The sequence below is a fragment of the Opisthocomus hoazin genome, chromosome 27 (genome assembly GCF_030867145.1).
Source record: "Opisthocomus hoazin isolate bOpiHoa1 chromosome 27, bOpiHoa1.hap1, whole genome shotgun sequence".
In the NCBI taxonomy this organism is placed as follows: domain Eukaryota; kingdom Metazoa; phylum Chordata; class Aves; order Opisthocomiformes; family Opisthocomidae; genus Opisthocomus; species Opisthocomus hoazin.
The window spans coordinates 1,447,122-1,461,075 of NC_134440.1; the positions used below are offsets into that span (position 1 = coordinate 1,447,122).

At 69.1% G+C, this 13,954-nt stretch overlaps 1 protein-coding gene across 1 annotated transcript; it reads left to right on the forward strand.

The window, feature by feature from the left end:
- Positions 1-3,083: 3,083 nt before the first annotated feature.
- Positions 3,084-7,625, forward strand: PLPP2 (phospholipid phosphatase 2). Its single transcript, XM_075444393.1, has 6 exons — positions 3,084-3,231; positions 5,028-5,179; positions 5,528-5,805; positions 6,008-6,065; positions 6,209-6,385; positions 6,491-7,625. Exons 1-6 carry the CDS (start codon positions 3,180-3,182, stop codon positions 6,626-6,628), a joined length of 855 nt encoding a protein of 284 aa, XP_075300508.1. The 5' UTR covers positions 3,084-3,179; the 3' UTR covers positions 6,629-7,625.
- Positions 7,626-13,954: the final 6,329 nt, after the last annotated feature.

Below are 13,954 nucleotides of genomic sequence, written 5' to 3' on the forward strand. Positions count from 1 at the left end.
AGCTCCCTCAGCCTCTCCTCGTAGCAGAGATGTTCCAGTCCCCTCCTCATCCTCGTAGCCCTGCGCTGGACTCTCTCGGATGCTGCAGCTGCCTGTCAGAACAGCCCTGAACTCCACCTGCTCTTGAGCGCAGCTGCTGCTGCGTGGCGAGGAGCATCTTCATCTGGGATGGGCGACGAGCTCGTGCCTCCAGCCTGCTCTGCCAGGGCTGGGGCCGTGGTGCTGGCGCTCCCCAGGCCGGAGCACACATGAGCTGTCCCGAGGGGCTGGGGATGGTTCTCGGGGTCCCCCTCTCTGTTCCTGGCCCTGCCCACCTCCCCGTGCTTTGTACCAGCAATGCCATCGGAAGCTGGGAGGAGGCCTGGCTTCCTTGGCTGAATTTACCATCAGCCAGGTGGAGGGGAGGAGGTGTTGGTTGCTCTTACAGGTGCCCTGAGTCCTCTGACACCCTGGCAGCCTTTGGAGAGCCCGTGGCAGGCGGCATGTCTCGCTGGCTTCAGCCAGAAATAACGCTCTGGAGGTGAGAGAAACGTTCCTGCTGCGACTGTTACCTGTTTTCGCAAGAACCCTCCTTCCTCACCACAAAGCCCCTCTGTTTTGTCAGAAACCCCTTAACTTCTGTTCCCCAGCTCTTGTCTGGCTCTCGCCTTCTGCCCCAGGGCCTTGGGGTGGCATGGGGGGTCCCGTCTCCCTCGCTCACAGCTGGAAAACACCACACAGAAAACCAGTGGGAAGGGGCACCATGACCCTCTGTCGGGGAGCGGGGCAGGGCGAACGCCGGCCCGGCAGAGCGCGGGGCTGCGGTGCTGGCGCGGCTGGGAGTGGGCAGAGCATCCCGGCTGCCGTCCCTGCGGCTGCTGTCCATGCGGCACGGGTGGGAGCGGGAGCAGCTCGGCCGTAAGGCAGCACGGCCCAGCTGCCAGGGCCCGGAGCGGGGCTGGGGCTCAGGAAAGGGGGGGCCGGTGCTGCTGTTGCGTGGGGTTTTGGCCGCGCAGCCCCCGGCTCCTCCAGCTGAGGCCAGGGGTGATGGTGGGTGCGGCCCAAGGCACGAGGGACAGGAGTGGGATCCCGGCTTTCTTCGAGACCCACAAGGAGCAACGGGCATGGTGGGTGTGCTCGAAGCCCTTGGGCGAGATCCCTGTCCCTCGTCTCGTCGTGTCCTGTGAAATGCCTTTTCTGGCTCTGCGTGACCCGAGTGACATTGCCGCGGGCTCTGTGACCCTCCGAGGGCTCTGCGACCCCCAGACGTCGGGAGGGGGTGGTCGGGGGGGGTCCCTCTGCTGCCAGGGCGCACCGAGGCGCCCGGGGCCCCGGCGAGGTCGGGCGGCGGCGGCTGCAGGCGCGGGGACCGGACGGCAAAGGGGGCCGCAGCCCCGCGCCGCGCCCGGAGGGTCCCAGAGCTCGGGGGTCCCAGTGCCCGGGGGTCCTAGCGCCGGGGGGTCCCAGCGCCCGGGGGTCCCGGACCTGTGGCCGCTGCTTCGCCACGGCGCGGCGGGAACTCGGCTCCCACGGCCGCTCCCTCCGCGGCTGCAGCGACCCGGGGTGGGGGCTTGGCCGCCCCCCACAGCCCCCGCTCCACCGGGGCCCGTGGAAGGGACCCCCCCCGGGCATCCCCCCGACCCCCCCGCCAGCCGGGGCTGCGTCCCCGGCCCCCCACGGCCCTGCAAGGCCCTTCGAGGGGGGGAGGCCGAGCCCCTCTGCCCAGGCCGAGCCAACGGTGCGGGCCGAGCCGGGGGCAGGCACCGCTCTCAGTCCCGGCGAGAGCCCCGAGCGCCGGGCCGAGCCGGGAGCCGCCGGGCCGGCCGGGCTCGGCTGCTCTGGGCGGCTCCCGCCAGCCCGGCACCGTCCGACGGCCGCGGCCCCGCGCGGGGCAAAGTCCCCGCACCGCGCCCCGCACCGCCGCGCCCTGCCCTCGCCGAGCCCCGCACCGCCGCATCGGCGTCCCCACGACGGCCCAGCCCGCAACGCGTCCGCGGCAGCCGCGGGGGTGGCTCAGCACGGCCGAGGGCTGCCGGGGGCCGTGGGGAGGAGGAGAAACGCATCAGCGGCGGGAGGGGCTGCACCCCACGGGCGCCAGGCAGCCCCCCCCCCCCCCCCCCAGCAACCCCCCAGCCCCTGCTTGGGGCCGCTGCCCAGGATGCGGGGCCTGCGCGTGCGGGGCAAACCCTGCGCCCGGGCCCCGCGGGCAGGGGGAGGTCGCGCCAGGCTGGGTCGCAGCAGGGGGGAGCTGGCAGGCGGCTCTGCCCCGCTCCTTGAGCCCCAGGGCAGCCCGAGAGCGCTTCCAGCTCTGCTGGCTTCCCGCAGCAGCCTGGCCGTTCTCCACGGGCCACTCGCGGCACTTGGAGCCGCCCGGCAGCCATCATTCGGGCGGTTTCTGTATTATTTACGTTTCCTTCTGCTCCTGACGAAGCGCCGGGCCCGGAGCGAGCAGCCGACCCCCGCCCCCCGGGGCCGCACCGGGAGCCTGTCCCGCCCCGACGGAGTCTGAGGCGCGGGAACGCACCGCGCTGCGTTCCGGCGGTTAAATCACCGCTCAATGCAGCCCCGCGCCTCCACCTGTGTTTAAACCCGGCTGCTGGGGTCCCGCCGGGCTCCCCGCCGGGTCCCGAGGCTCCCGGGGACCCCCCCTTTCCCCCAGCAACTGCCATCGCGACTGAGCCAGCCCCGCGTCCGCACCGCCATCGCCCGCACCGCACCGACACTGCTGCGGCCGCGTTCCTCCGCTCGCGGGGTTTTCTTTTTTTCTTTCCGCCTTTTTTTTTTTCCTGCGGGAAGCGGCCCGAGCCCGGCGGGACGCAGGCGGCTCCCGCACGCGGCCTCGCCCCCTCCTCCTGCCCCTTCCCCTCGCCGCAGCCGGGGGGGCCAAGCCGGGCGGAGCCGGGGGGCCGGGGGGGCTGAAGCCCGGGACGCTGCAGCGGGGGCCGGGAAAGCGGCTGGGGGCGAGGGGGAGGTCGGGCCGGGGACCCGCTGCCCTCCGCCGCCCCCCGCACCTGCCCCGGCCCCGCTGCCCGCCCCACGCCCCGCCCCGGCCCCGGGCGGGGGCACCGGCTGCGGGGGCCGCCCTGTCCCGGCCCGCCCCGCCCCGTCCCGTCCGCCCGGACTTTACCTCCCGGCCGGGGCCGCGCCGTGCCGGGCCATGTGAGCCGCGGGCCGGGCCGCGGGGCCGCCACGGCAGCGGGATGGAGCGCAGGAAGATCTTCGTGGTGCTCGACGTGCTCTGCCTGGCCGTCGGTGAGGGCTCGGTACCGGCGCGGCCGCGGACCCCCCGCCCCGGGCGGCTCCGGCGGGCCCTGATCCCTGCGACGGGGCCGTGCCCGGTACCGGGGGTCCGGGCTGCCACCGCCCGGGTCGAGCCGTTGCTGGTGCTGCGGGGCCTGCCCGGCCCCTGCCCCGGGGGTCCGCGGGGGGCTCGGTGGGGGGGGGCGGAGCCGGGCGGGCACCGGCTCCCGCCGCGGAGCTGCTGCCCCGGCCTCGGGCCGCGCCGTTGCCCGGGCGCCTTGGGGGGGTCCCCGGGGGCGCGCCCGGCGCGGGGCTCCGGGGGGGGGGCGGGGGGACCGCTTCCCTGTGCCGCGGGGACGGAGTCTGCGCAGCCCGGCGCGGTGGGGCCCGGGGAGCCCCCTCCCAGACACCCCACCCCCCCCCCCCCCCGCGGCGGGCGAACGCCCGGCTCCGAAACCGACGCTGCCAAGCGCCTAATTAAGACGGACTGAAAATAAAGGCCCAGGACGTAATTGTGGCCGAGCCTCCCGGGCCGGGAGCGGCTCTCGGGGCCGGTTCCTGTTTGTGCCGGGGCCGCTCTTGCCTCTCGCGTGCCTCGGCGCTTTATTTTGAGGGAGCCTTTTGGGGGGTGCGGTTACCCGAGAGAAAGGCGGTGTCGAACGGGAGCTGCGGTTGACGCTGGAGCTGCGCGGGGCGGGAGCGGGGGGGGGCGGCCCGGCTGCGGGGGGCGCGGCGCGGGGGGACCCCCCGGCTGGGGTCGGGGGGGACCCCCGGCTCGGGGGGGCGGGGGGGCGAGCCCCGGCGGGGGGGTCGGTTGGCGCCGGGGGGGGGTGCGGGGGGACAAAGGTGCGCGTTCCCGGGAGGCGGAAACCGGCGGGAAGGGCGGAACCGGGAGCGGAGCCCGGGTTAAGGTGGACCGCGGGCCGGGCAGGGCCGCGCTCCCGGGCTGTCCCGGCCCCGGCGCTCCCCGCCCGCGGCCCCGGGGGCGGGGGGGTCCCCTTGCAGCGGGGGATTTGCGGCTGCTGCGCGGGGTGGAGGCCTCCGAAGCCCCGTTTGATCCTGGGGACGGTCCCGCCAGGGCCAAGCTCTCGGTGCCCGGGGCCGGGGCACGCTGGGTGGAAAAGCCTCCACGCCCGGACTAATCCAGCCGCCGCAGCATCCTTCCAGAGCCCTGCCGGGAGCCGGGGCGGAGGAGCCGCTGGCAGCAGCAAGGGCTGCGAGAGGGCGAGGGTGGGGAGCCAAGCGCACTCACGTCCAGCCGTGCCCGGGCTGGATCACCCACCAGCGTCTCTGGGCTCCTGGAGCTGGTGTAAGGGTGCTGCTGGGACCATCTGGGCCCTGGGAGCCCTTCCCTGCTCTAAAACAGGTTTCCGAGATGCCTGTGCTCATTAATTCTAATGAGCTCCATCCTCCTAGGCCGAAAGACCCTGGGGAGTGGGAGCAGAGGGCACAGGATCAGCCCCGGTCTCCTGCGCGAGGCCCTGCGGTGGCTGCGCCTGGGGAGGAGCGGGCAGCCGTGGGGGCTCTGCAGGTGCCTGGTCGTGGCTGTCTCGCGTGGTATCTGGGCGCTGCAGGCAGCTGGGAGCTGTGATAGGGCCCTATCGGTGTCAGGCCGGTGTGCTGGGGGGGGGTGAGTCCTCCTGCCCTGGGTGCCAGTGTCTTGGGACCGTGTCCCCAGAGGGAATCCCTCCCCAGCAGCGGGGAGTGGAGCCCTGGGGTCGAGGGATGGGGAGATCGTGTGGTGCTGGGTGCCTGCGTGGAGGCTGCGAGCGGGTGTCCTCGGTCCCCACCTTCTCTCTGCCTTGCAGCGTCTCTGCCCTTCATCGTCTTGACGCTGGTGAACTCTCCGTACAAGCGGGGCTTCTACTGCACCGACGACTCCATCCGCTACCCCTATAAGGCGGACACCATCACCCATGGCCTCATGGCTGGGGTCACCATCACCTGCACCGTTGTCCTTGTAAGGAAGCACCAACCCCTTCCCTCCAGGGCAGGGACATCCTGGCACGGGCCATCCAGGAGCTGGGTCCCAGCACAGCCCACCTCCAGACCCCTGGCAGCGCAACAGGACCCTCGGGTCGAGCCCTGCTCTGCTGGGGGTCGGAAGCTCGCTCTGGGGTGGTGAAACCCACGTTCCCTGGGGCTGGTTCCCTGCAGGGACGGGGAGAGGCCCCGTGGGCTCCTGTGGCCAGCGGGTCCCAGGGCTCCTCTGCTGCAGACGCCGGGAGCTGGGGCACCCCGTACCCCTGGTGCTGGGGCTGCTCGGTAGCTACAAGACCCTCACCCTTCACCCCCTTGGCCCCTGCAGATCTCGTCGGGGGAGGCATATCTGGTCTACACGGAGCGCCTCTACTCCAAGTCAGAGTTCAACAACTACCTGGCTGCCCTCTACAAGGTGGTGGGGACCTTCCTCTTCGGGGCGGCCATCAGCCAGTCCCTGACTGACCTGGCCAAGTACATGATCGGTCGTCTCCGGCCGAACTTCCTGGCTGTCTGCAATCCCGACTGGTCCAAGGTGAACTGCTCCGTCTACGTGCAGCTGGAGAACGTCTGCCAGGGGGAGAGCAGGAACATCACAGAGTCCAGGTGAGCTGTGGGGCCGCAGGACACGTCCCCTCCTCCCACCTGGCAGTGCCGGGCTCCTGCAGTCTGGTGGCAGCCCCAGATGGGTATCGATGCTCTCCTGCTGCAGGGCAGAGCCTGCAGAGCGGGTGGGGGGGCTTGTGGGAGGCCAGCTGGGTGCTGGGGGCTCGCTCTCATGGCCTGACCTGTGGCTTTTGCCCCGCAGACTGTCCTTCTACTCTGGGCACTCCTCCTTCGGGATGTACTGCATGATGTTCCTGGCGGTAAGTGCCGTGCTCCGGGCGTGCTGTGCTGCAGGAAGGCGGTGAGCCCCCGTGGGTCCCAGCCCCGGGCAGACTGGTGCCCCGAGCACCCCACCTTGTGCCCCCTGCACTGGGTGATCGCTGCCCCCCCCTTCCCTGCCCAGCTCTACGTGCAAGCCCGGCTGGTGGGGAAGTGGGCCCGGCTGCTGCGCCCCACCATCCAGTTCTTCCTCATCGCCTTCGCCATCTACGTGGGCTACACCAGAGTGTCCGACTACAAGCACCACTGGAGTGATGTGCTGGCAGGGCTGCTCCAAGGGGCTCTCATTGCCGTCCTCATCGTGAGTGTCCCCTGTGCGACCCAGTGCTCTGCCGGGTTGCTGCTGGCTGCGGCTCAGCCTGCAGGAGGGGTCCCCAAACCCTTGTTTTCTGTTGATCTTTTCCAGGTCCGCTATGTCTCCGACTTCTTCAAGCACCGTCCCCCGCAGCAGTGTGACGAGAAGGACCCGGAGCGCAAGCCCAGCCTGCCGCTCACCATGAGCGACCCTGACCGCAATCACTACAGCTACCGGGGCGCCCAGTGAGCCGCGCGCGGGCCACGCACTGCAGACCTGCCCCTCGCCGCGCCCCGCACCCCTCCTGGCGCGGGGGGACGGGGCGCCGGCTCTTCGTGAACCGTTGGCTCCGCAGCTCCGGTGCCGCTCGCTGCCGCAGGTACCTGCGGGACCACCCTGCCCGTCCCTGCTCCCGCGGCTTCGGCTCCCGGCGCTTGCGGTGCCTCTGGGCTTGCTGGTGCCTGGCGATCCCGGCACCCTGCCCGCGGGGAGGGAAGGTCCTCGGTCCCCTGGGCGTCTGAGTCACGCTCCACGGCTGCTGTCCCAGCCCTCCACGTGAAGGGAGGGAGGGGAGGGTGGCACGTGGGGGTGGATTTATCGGGCTGGCAAACGGCTGCTGAGCGAAGAGCAAACTCGTCGGGAAGTCTGAGGTTGCCTGTGCTGAGTGTGTGTTGTCCCTGTCAAATTATCCAGCCTTACGAGTACAAATCCTCACGAACGCAGGGGAGGAGGACAGCTGCTGGGCTAGCAATACTTTTTTGGAAAGGATTAAAGCAATCCAGAGCTCTTCTCTGTTCCATGATTACCTTTAAAAGCAGTCCTGGCTGCCAGCAGCTGGTGTGAGTGTGGGGTGCACGGGCAGGCTTTTCTCTGGGGGTCCCTGATGCCGCAGTGCTGGAAGGGAGGGCTTCTCGCACCCTGCCTGCTTCGCGCCTGCCTTGGGGTGAGGGGGATGCTCAAGCCTTTGTCTCTCCTGCAGCTTCAGCTGATGCTTTAGGGGGTGTGGGGGGTAGGGGGAAGGGGAGAAGCTTTCTGTGGTAAAGGAACGTAAATGGGGGCGTGGAGCTGGACACCGGACTCCGAACGCCCTGGGAAGGTGAGGAATGGGCCGTGGAGCAGTCCCATCACCAACATGCAGCTGCCTCCGGCACTGGAGCACTGTGGGCCTCTTTTTAAACTACATGCATTTTCATTATGATGTGTTTTTATAAAAATGTGTTTTTTAAATTAGATCATCCTTAAAGAATGTCTGTGTCAGGCCTGTTACTCCATGGATGCTCCTGGCCTTGGAGTGGATGGGCTTAAGTGTTGAGGGTTTCCTTTTCCCAGGGAAAGGGGTCTGAAGCGCCTTGCTAGCAGGGAGGTTCGGTGGTTGGTGGGGGCTGTCAGGGCTGCTGAGCCCCGCGCCCAGTTGTGTTGGGAAAGCTGGGCTTGACCAGGGCTGATGGGATGGTGAGGGGCCGATAGGAGCAGCGTCTTCCCGTGGGAGGGAGCCCTGGCAGAGGTGGTGCTGGCCGGGCGCTCCTCGCCCACGCTGCCTGGGAAATGCCTTCGAGAGCGGAGAAGAGCCGTGGCCGGTGCAGGGCCCTGGCTGGGTCCCATCTTGGCGCTGCCTTTGCCCTGACCCTGGGAGCCTCCTGTGCACCCCAGCACCGCGGCCGGCCTCTGTGAGGGGGAAGGGAAGGCGGGGAGAAGCTCTCGGAAAAAGTGACGTTTCATGCCTGCAGCTCCCTTGGCGGCTCTGGCAGCCAGAGCCGAGGGAAGGCAGGGCAGCGAGGGAGCCTTGGCACGGGCAGCCTGTGTTCCTCGCACGGCGGGGGGATGGGCGGGGGCCCGGGGCCCTGAGGGGCAGCGATGAGGGGGCTCTGGGAGGCAGCACCCCGGCACGACTGGGCTGGACCAGGCTGGAGGGTCAGCCGGGGGGCTCTGTCTGCTGCGCTGCGTCACCCACGCTGTCGGCAACAGCCCTGCCCCGTTCTGGGGTCCGGGTCAAGGCAGGGGCATCTCAGCTCTGCCCACGGTGCTCGGGGCCACGTGGGTCCTGCCTGCAGCTTGCTGGAGGTGGGCAGAGCTGCCGACGAGGCACAGGGAACCCTGGCTGCACCCCCAGGGTCCCAGCTCCTGTAGGCTCCCTCCACCCGGGCACGTCCTGGGCTCTGCAGGGTACCACAGCCTGGGGGACAGGGTCCAGGAGCACTCGGGGTCACCCCAGCCCCACGAGGGGGTGGGATGGCCAGTCCCGGGGTGGGCTCTGCCTCCAGAGTCGCTCGGCGGCCCTCGGTCAGCGCAGCCCGGTCTGCCCTGGCAGGGAGCAGCAGGAGCCCTGCGCGCCCCGGGCTTGCTGCGTGGTGTTGATGTGCTTACACAGTGTGGGTTGCTCCAGTCTAGACAAGCCCTGACCAAAAATACCGTCCCTGTGCGGAGGGAGCTGCCTCGCCACACGCTGCTTTGCTGTTTTCCTTGAGACGTCGCTTCCCACAGGCCCTTTCCTGGTCCCCCAGCAGGGTCCTTCCCCCCTGTCCCAGCCCTCTGGTCTGGTCGTTAAAGATCTGGTGGTGCAAAACAAAGCTGGGGGGCAGTGCCAGAGCAGGGCGTCTCTTCCACAGGGTTTGCAAACAAACGTCTGTAAAGCAGCAGCAGCAGCAGCTCCTGGAATCCGGGGCAGTGAGGTGCAGCCCAGGTTCGGGAGCTTGTCTGCTCGCTTTTCCTCTGGCCGGGCTGTGGGGCCCAGCAGCTGCCCCAGTGCCTGGCATTGCCTCGACAGCTCCTCTGCGCAGCCAGGAACGTGCCTGCTCCCTTCCCTTGAGATCTGATTTCGCCCCTTGGATGCATCTCTGGAAAAACCAGCTGGGCCACAATGCCGCAGTGTGCGGCTCCGAAGGGCAGGGCAGCCCGGTGCGCGGCGGGAGCTTGGCTGCTCCGTCCCCAGGCGGACGAGGCTCCAGCCCCTTCCCAGCCGTGCCCCTGGGCAGGACAGGGGCTGAGACCCGACCCGATTCATGGCCTGCCAAGCCATGAGTAACCTGCAGTTGGAGGGAGCTCCGGAGCCGTGTCTGGACACAGCGAGGGGGCTGTGAGCTGCAGCCAGCCCCTGCCCCACGCGTGGTCCCCGGCCCCTCACCAGAAGGACGGGGAATGCTGAGAGGGAGCTGCCTGTGCGCTGGCTCCTCAGCCCCGTGGGCATCAGCAGGGCGCTGGTGAGGGCGAAGCAGGTCCGGTTTCTTCTGCAAAGTCTGCAGTCCCTCTGCCTCCGCGAGCCCTGGCCGTGGCTGGGTGCTGTGCCGTGCCGCCAGCGCTGCTCCAGCTCCGGGCCGGGCCCCGCTGCCAGCGAGGGGCTGCCTCGAGTCCCCACGTCCCAGCACCGGCAGGGTCTGGGCCAGGCTTGCTGCACTGCTGGCATCGCAGGGCTGATACTGCTCTTGGGAGCTGAGGGGGGGGAGCAGGGTCTGGTGGTGGGGAAGTGCCCCCCACCAGCTCGTGTGCCTCCGCTTCCCTGTTCGAGGCTTGATTTTGTACCAAGCCCCGTGGGTCAGAGCTGGCGAGAGCCCTGCGCATTGGGCTTGGTGGATCCCGGGCACCTCCTCTCGCGTTCCGGTGAGTCGTGGCCCTGGGCGTTGTGCCGGCTCGTGACAGGGGTGTCCAAACCCCTCTGCAGCGGGCGACTCGGGAGTTCGGGATCCAGTCCTGGTTGCGCTGGGGCAGATTCAGCCCCGGGCTGAAGCCAAGCAGCGTTGGCCCACGAGGTATGGCTGGGACCTGCTCTCTGAGAGCTGTCCTGTTCCCCAGCGTCAGCAGCTCCACGCACCAAGTGCTCCGCCAAGACACCTCCTTCCCAAAACAAGCTGCTTCTGGCAGCACTCGGCCAGGCTCTGGCTTCCAGCCCCGCTCTGGAGGGGGCCCCGGGCTGCCTCCCCCAACCTGTGCCTCCTGCCTTGCCATGCAGTGTCCTCCCTCCCTCTTGCTGGCACCTGGGACCCCTCCTGCCGATTCAGCGGGCTGTGACTGGGCTCGTTCGCCCTGGCTCCATCCCCAGGCTTCTTCCTGCTCTTGGCTGCTTTCCCCAGCTGACTGGGGCGAGAGGCAGGCGAAGGGGCTGAGCTTCCCGGTGCCCACAGCGCGCTTCCAGGAGCCGGCAGAGACCTTGCCAGGAAGGATGTTACTCATCCCCTAAACATCCCCTTCCCTGGCCGGCAGCCGCGGACGAGCGTGCGGCGGGGGGTGCGGGGTGCTCGGGGCAGCAGGGAGCGGGGCCGGTGCCCGCGGGTGGGACAGGTCGCACCTCCAAGCGGGGATGTTCGCGGCTCACAGCGTGGTCCGCTTTTTTTTCCGCACCGCTGCGTGGGCCCCTTCTCCTCGGCGTGGGGAGGGCACAGCGCGGGGGGCTGGGACCCCCGGCCACAGCCTCGGGAGGCGGCGGAGCTGCCCGGCGGGGGCTGTGGGGGCCACACTGGGCTCCCTGCGCGACCCCTGCCCCTGGCATCAGCGGCCAGCGGGGACCCAGCACCGTCCCCCTGTGCGACCGGGAGCGCCGCGTGTGGCCGGCAGCACCGGGAGCACCGGGAGCACGGGAAGGCAGCGGGAGCAGCGGCAGCAGCGGGCGCGGCCGCCGCACCGGGAGCAGCGGGGGCAGCGGGAGCACCGGGAGCACCGGGGGCAGCGGGAGCAGCGGCAGCAGCGGGCGCGGCCGGCGCACCGGGAGCACCGGGGGCAGCGGGAGCAGCGGCAGCAGCGGGCGCGACCGGCGCACCGGGAGCACCGGGAGCACCGGGGGCAGCGGGCGCGGCCGTGCCCAGCGGCGGCCGGCGGCAGAGGGCAGCAGGCACCCGGCGGAGCCGCGCTCCGCCGCCCCGGGGCCGCCCCAGCCTCCCCGCAGCCGCCGGTGCCCGCTGCCGGGGCCGCTCCCGGGCTCTCCGCTGGCGCGGGCTCCGCCGGGGCGGGGGGGCCGGGGCTGTCGGGCCCCCGAGGGCGCGGCCGGAGGAGCCCCCGGCCCGGTGTCCGCACGCTGCCGGAGCTCGGGCTCCCTCCGGCCGCTCCCCTCCTCCTCCTCCTCTTATTCCTCTTCCTTCTCCTCCTTCTCCTCCTCCTCCTCCGATCCCACCGGTGCTGCCTCCCCCCACACCCCTCAATCGACGCTTCCTATGAAACGTGCCCGGTGCCACAAAGACTCCTTTGATCTCGCGGAGAGAAGGGAGGAGAGGGCTAGAGAAGAGATTAAATAGCAAAAGCAGGAGGAAAGGAGGAGGGGAAAGCCCTCCCATGGGAGGCTGGCAAATGATGGCTCTTCTTCCTTCGAGCAGCCAGCCGAGAGCCCGGCCCAAGCTGCTGCCCCGTCCCGCTGGGGCACGCAGGGTCACCCTGCGCTTGGCTCTGGCACGGCGGGGGCCGGAGCTGGATGCGGGTGCCCCTGGGCAGAGCGAGCGGCTGGGGCGGCAGGCACCCCCGGGACCCCCCCGCCGCACAGCCCCAGGCCTGCTAGAGCCGCTCTGGCACAGAGGAGCTGGCAGCCGAGCCGGGAGCAGCAGCCAGAGGGTACGAGCAGCAGTTTGTTTTCCACCACTTGCCAGGAGCCACGCGGAGAGGCAGCGCTGCCAGGGACGTGCTCTCTGGAAGCGCGGGGCTGCCAAGTGCCAGCCGTGCCCTGGGATTGCCGGCCTTTCCCCACCGGCCCCGGCCCTGGCTCAGGGGAAGGCCTGACCCACGCGATGGCAGATGCGGTCGGTGTTCCTGGGGGTCCTTTCCTTTCCTGCTCCTGCCATGATGTTCCCACCAAACTGGAGCTGCCCTGCGAGGGCACTGGGAGCAGGGTGCCTGTGGGTGCCAGGGGCTGCAGGTCCCTCTCTGCCACAGTAAGGATTACCCCGCTGCCAGCCTGTCTCTGCCTCTCCGAGCTGCTGCAGGAGAACTGGCCACTGGACAAGAAATGACCCACTCCAAAGCCTTGGACAAAAGCTCAGCCCCTACCTCAGCATCTTCTTACCCCCAGCTGCCCCCTCCAACGCTCTGCCCGTGCCGTGGACGGTGCTGCCAGAGTCCCAGCACCCGGGCCCGGGATGGGGCAGAGGGGCTGCTGCCGCCCGGCTGGGAGCAGGAGAGGACGCGAGACCGCAGCAGGGCAGGGGCATCCGCCCGCGGCTTGGTTGCCTTCCTCAGCAGTGCTGCAATGGCGTTAGCCCAGCTCTGCTGCTGTTGTGCCCTCACATCGGGGAATGGTGTGGAGAGGGGTGAGCCCAGTGCCACCGTCCCCCCCAGCACGCAGGGGCACGAGCCTGTCCCCAGTCCCACACCCCAGCACGCCTGAGGGCCCCCTGAGCACAGCACAGCATGAAGGGTCTGCTGCAGCCAAGGGAGAGGGCCCCGAGGGGGCTGCAAGGGACCCCCTGAGAGCGAGTGCACCAGGGTCCTGCCAGGGTCCGCTCATTGGGGTCTCTGTTCTCCTCTGCTCCCTTGGCCTCTCTCGCCCAGGCAGCCCCTCGCCCCCGTCTCAGCCCCATGGGGTGACACTGGGAAGTGGCAGGGCAGCAGGGCAGGGACCGGCAGGGCAGAGGGGATGGAGTTCCCAGGCTGGGGAGGCAGCTTGGGGTGGAGATTCTGTGTCAGTCCAGCTCTCAACTGCTTTTTTGTTGTTATTTTAGTATTTTTCCCTTTTACACTCTTGCTGCCTCAACATGACCTTGGCCAAATTATTTCCCCTCCCTCTGAGATTTATGGCCCTCTTCCAGAAATGATCTGTTCCTGTCTACGAAAATAGACATTGTGCTGTTATTACATTTTAAAATAAAATAAGGGCTGGGACACCGCTCTTCTGTTGCTCTCCCTCCCCAGCCATTTCCCCCTCCACAGAGCACAAACCCCACAGGTCGCTGGTGCGGGGCCAAGGGCCGGTGCGGCAAAGGCAGGGGCATTCCCAGCCCTTTCCATCTCCGGGGAGGGGGGGTTCCCTGCCTGGCTCCCCTCGGCAGAGCTGGGTCGTGGGAGACCACAACTGCTCTCAGAAAATGCTGGGACTGCTGGGGGATAGGTGGGTCTTCCACGGGCCGGGTGGGGGTGGTCCCTGGCTCTGTAAAGCCAGCAGGACCTGGTTCGCAGCTGGAAAACCCTGCTCACAGCCCCAGGGGACAGCGCAGCCCATCGCCCCTGGGGCTCCCGAGCCCTCCGGGCATGTGCAGGGTGGCCTTTGCGTGGTCATGCTCTATTTCAGTGGTTTTGTTGAGGTTATTATTATTATTATTGTTTTCTGCCAGGGCTGGGAGGCGAGTTGTCATCCCCGAGGACAGGCTCTCCTTCCCCTGCTGCGTACCCCGCCAGCGCTGCCCCACGGCGCGAGCAGCCGCACGCTCTGGTGCGATGCTGATGGGGAGCAGAGGCAAAGGCAAGCGCAAACCCACCCCCCCAGCCCCGTTTCAGCCAGAGGCACTCTGGGATCACAGGGCTGTCCCAGAGATGCAGAACGGCTGCAACGTAAAACAAACGTGAAGATCAGATCAAACTTGGACATTTTGGTTGTTGCTTTTCCTCCCCGTCGCCCTGTTTGTTTCCTGACTTGTGCATGCGTGCGTTTACGTGTGCGGCTGCGTG

What these genes read in the sequence shown, in the direction of transcription:
- PLPP2 (XM_075444393.1), top strand. Translation starts at nt 3,180, where the DNA reads ATGGAGCGCAGGAAGATCTTCGTGGTGCTCGACGTGCTCTGCCTGGCC. An exon ending in CGTGCTCTGCCTGGCCGTCG is followed by an intron (nt 3,232 to 5,027) that starts GTGAGGGCTCGG and finishes TCTGCCTTGCAG; the next exon opens with CGTCTCTGCCCTTCATCGTC. An exon ending in AGGAACATCACAGAGTCCAG is followed by an intron (nt 5,806 to 6,007) that starts GTGAGCTGTGGG and finishes TTTGCCCCGCAG; the next exon opens with ACTGTCCTTCTACTCTGGGC.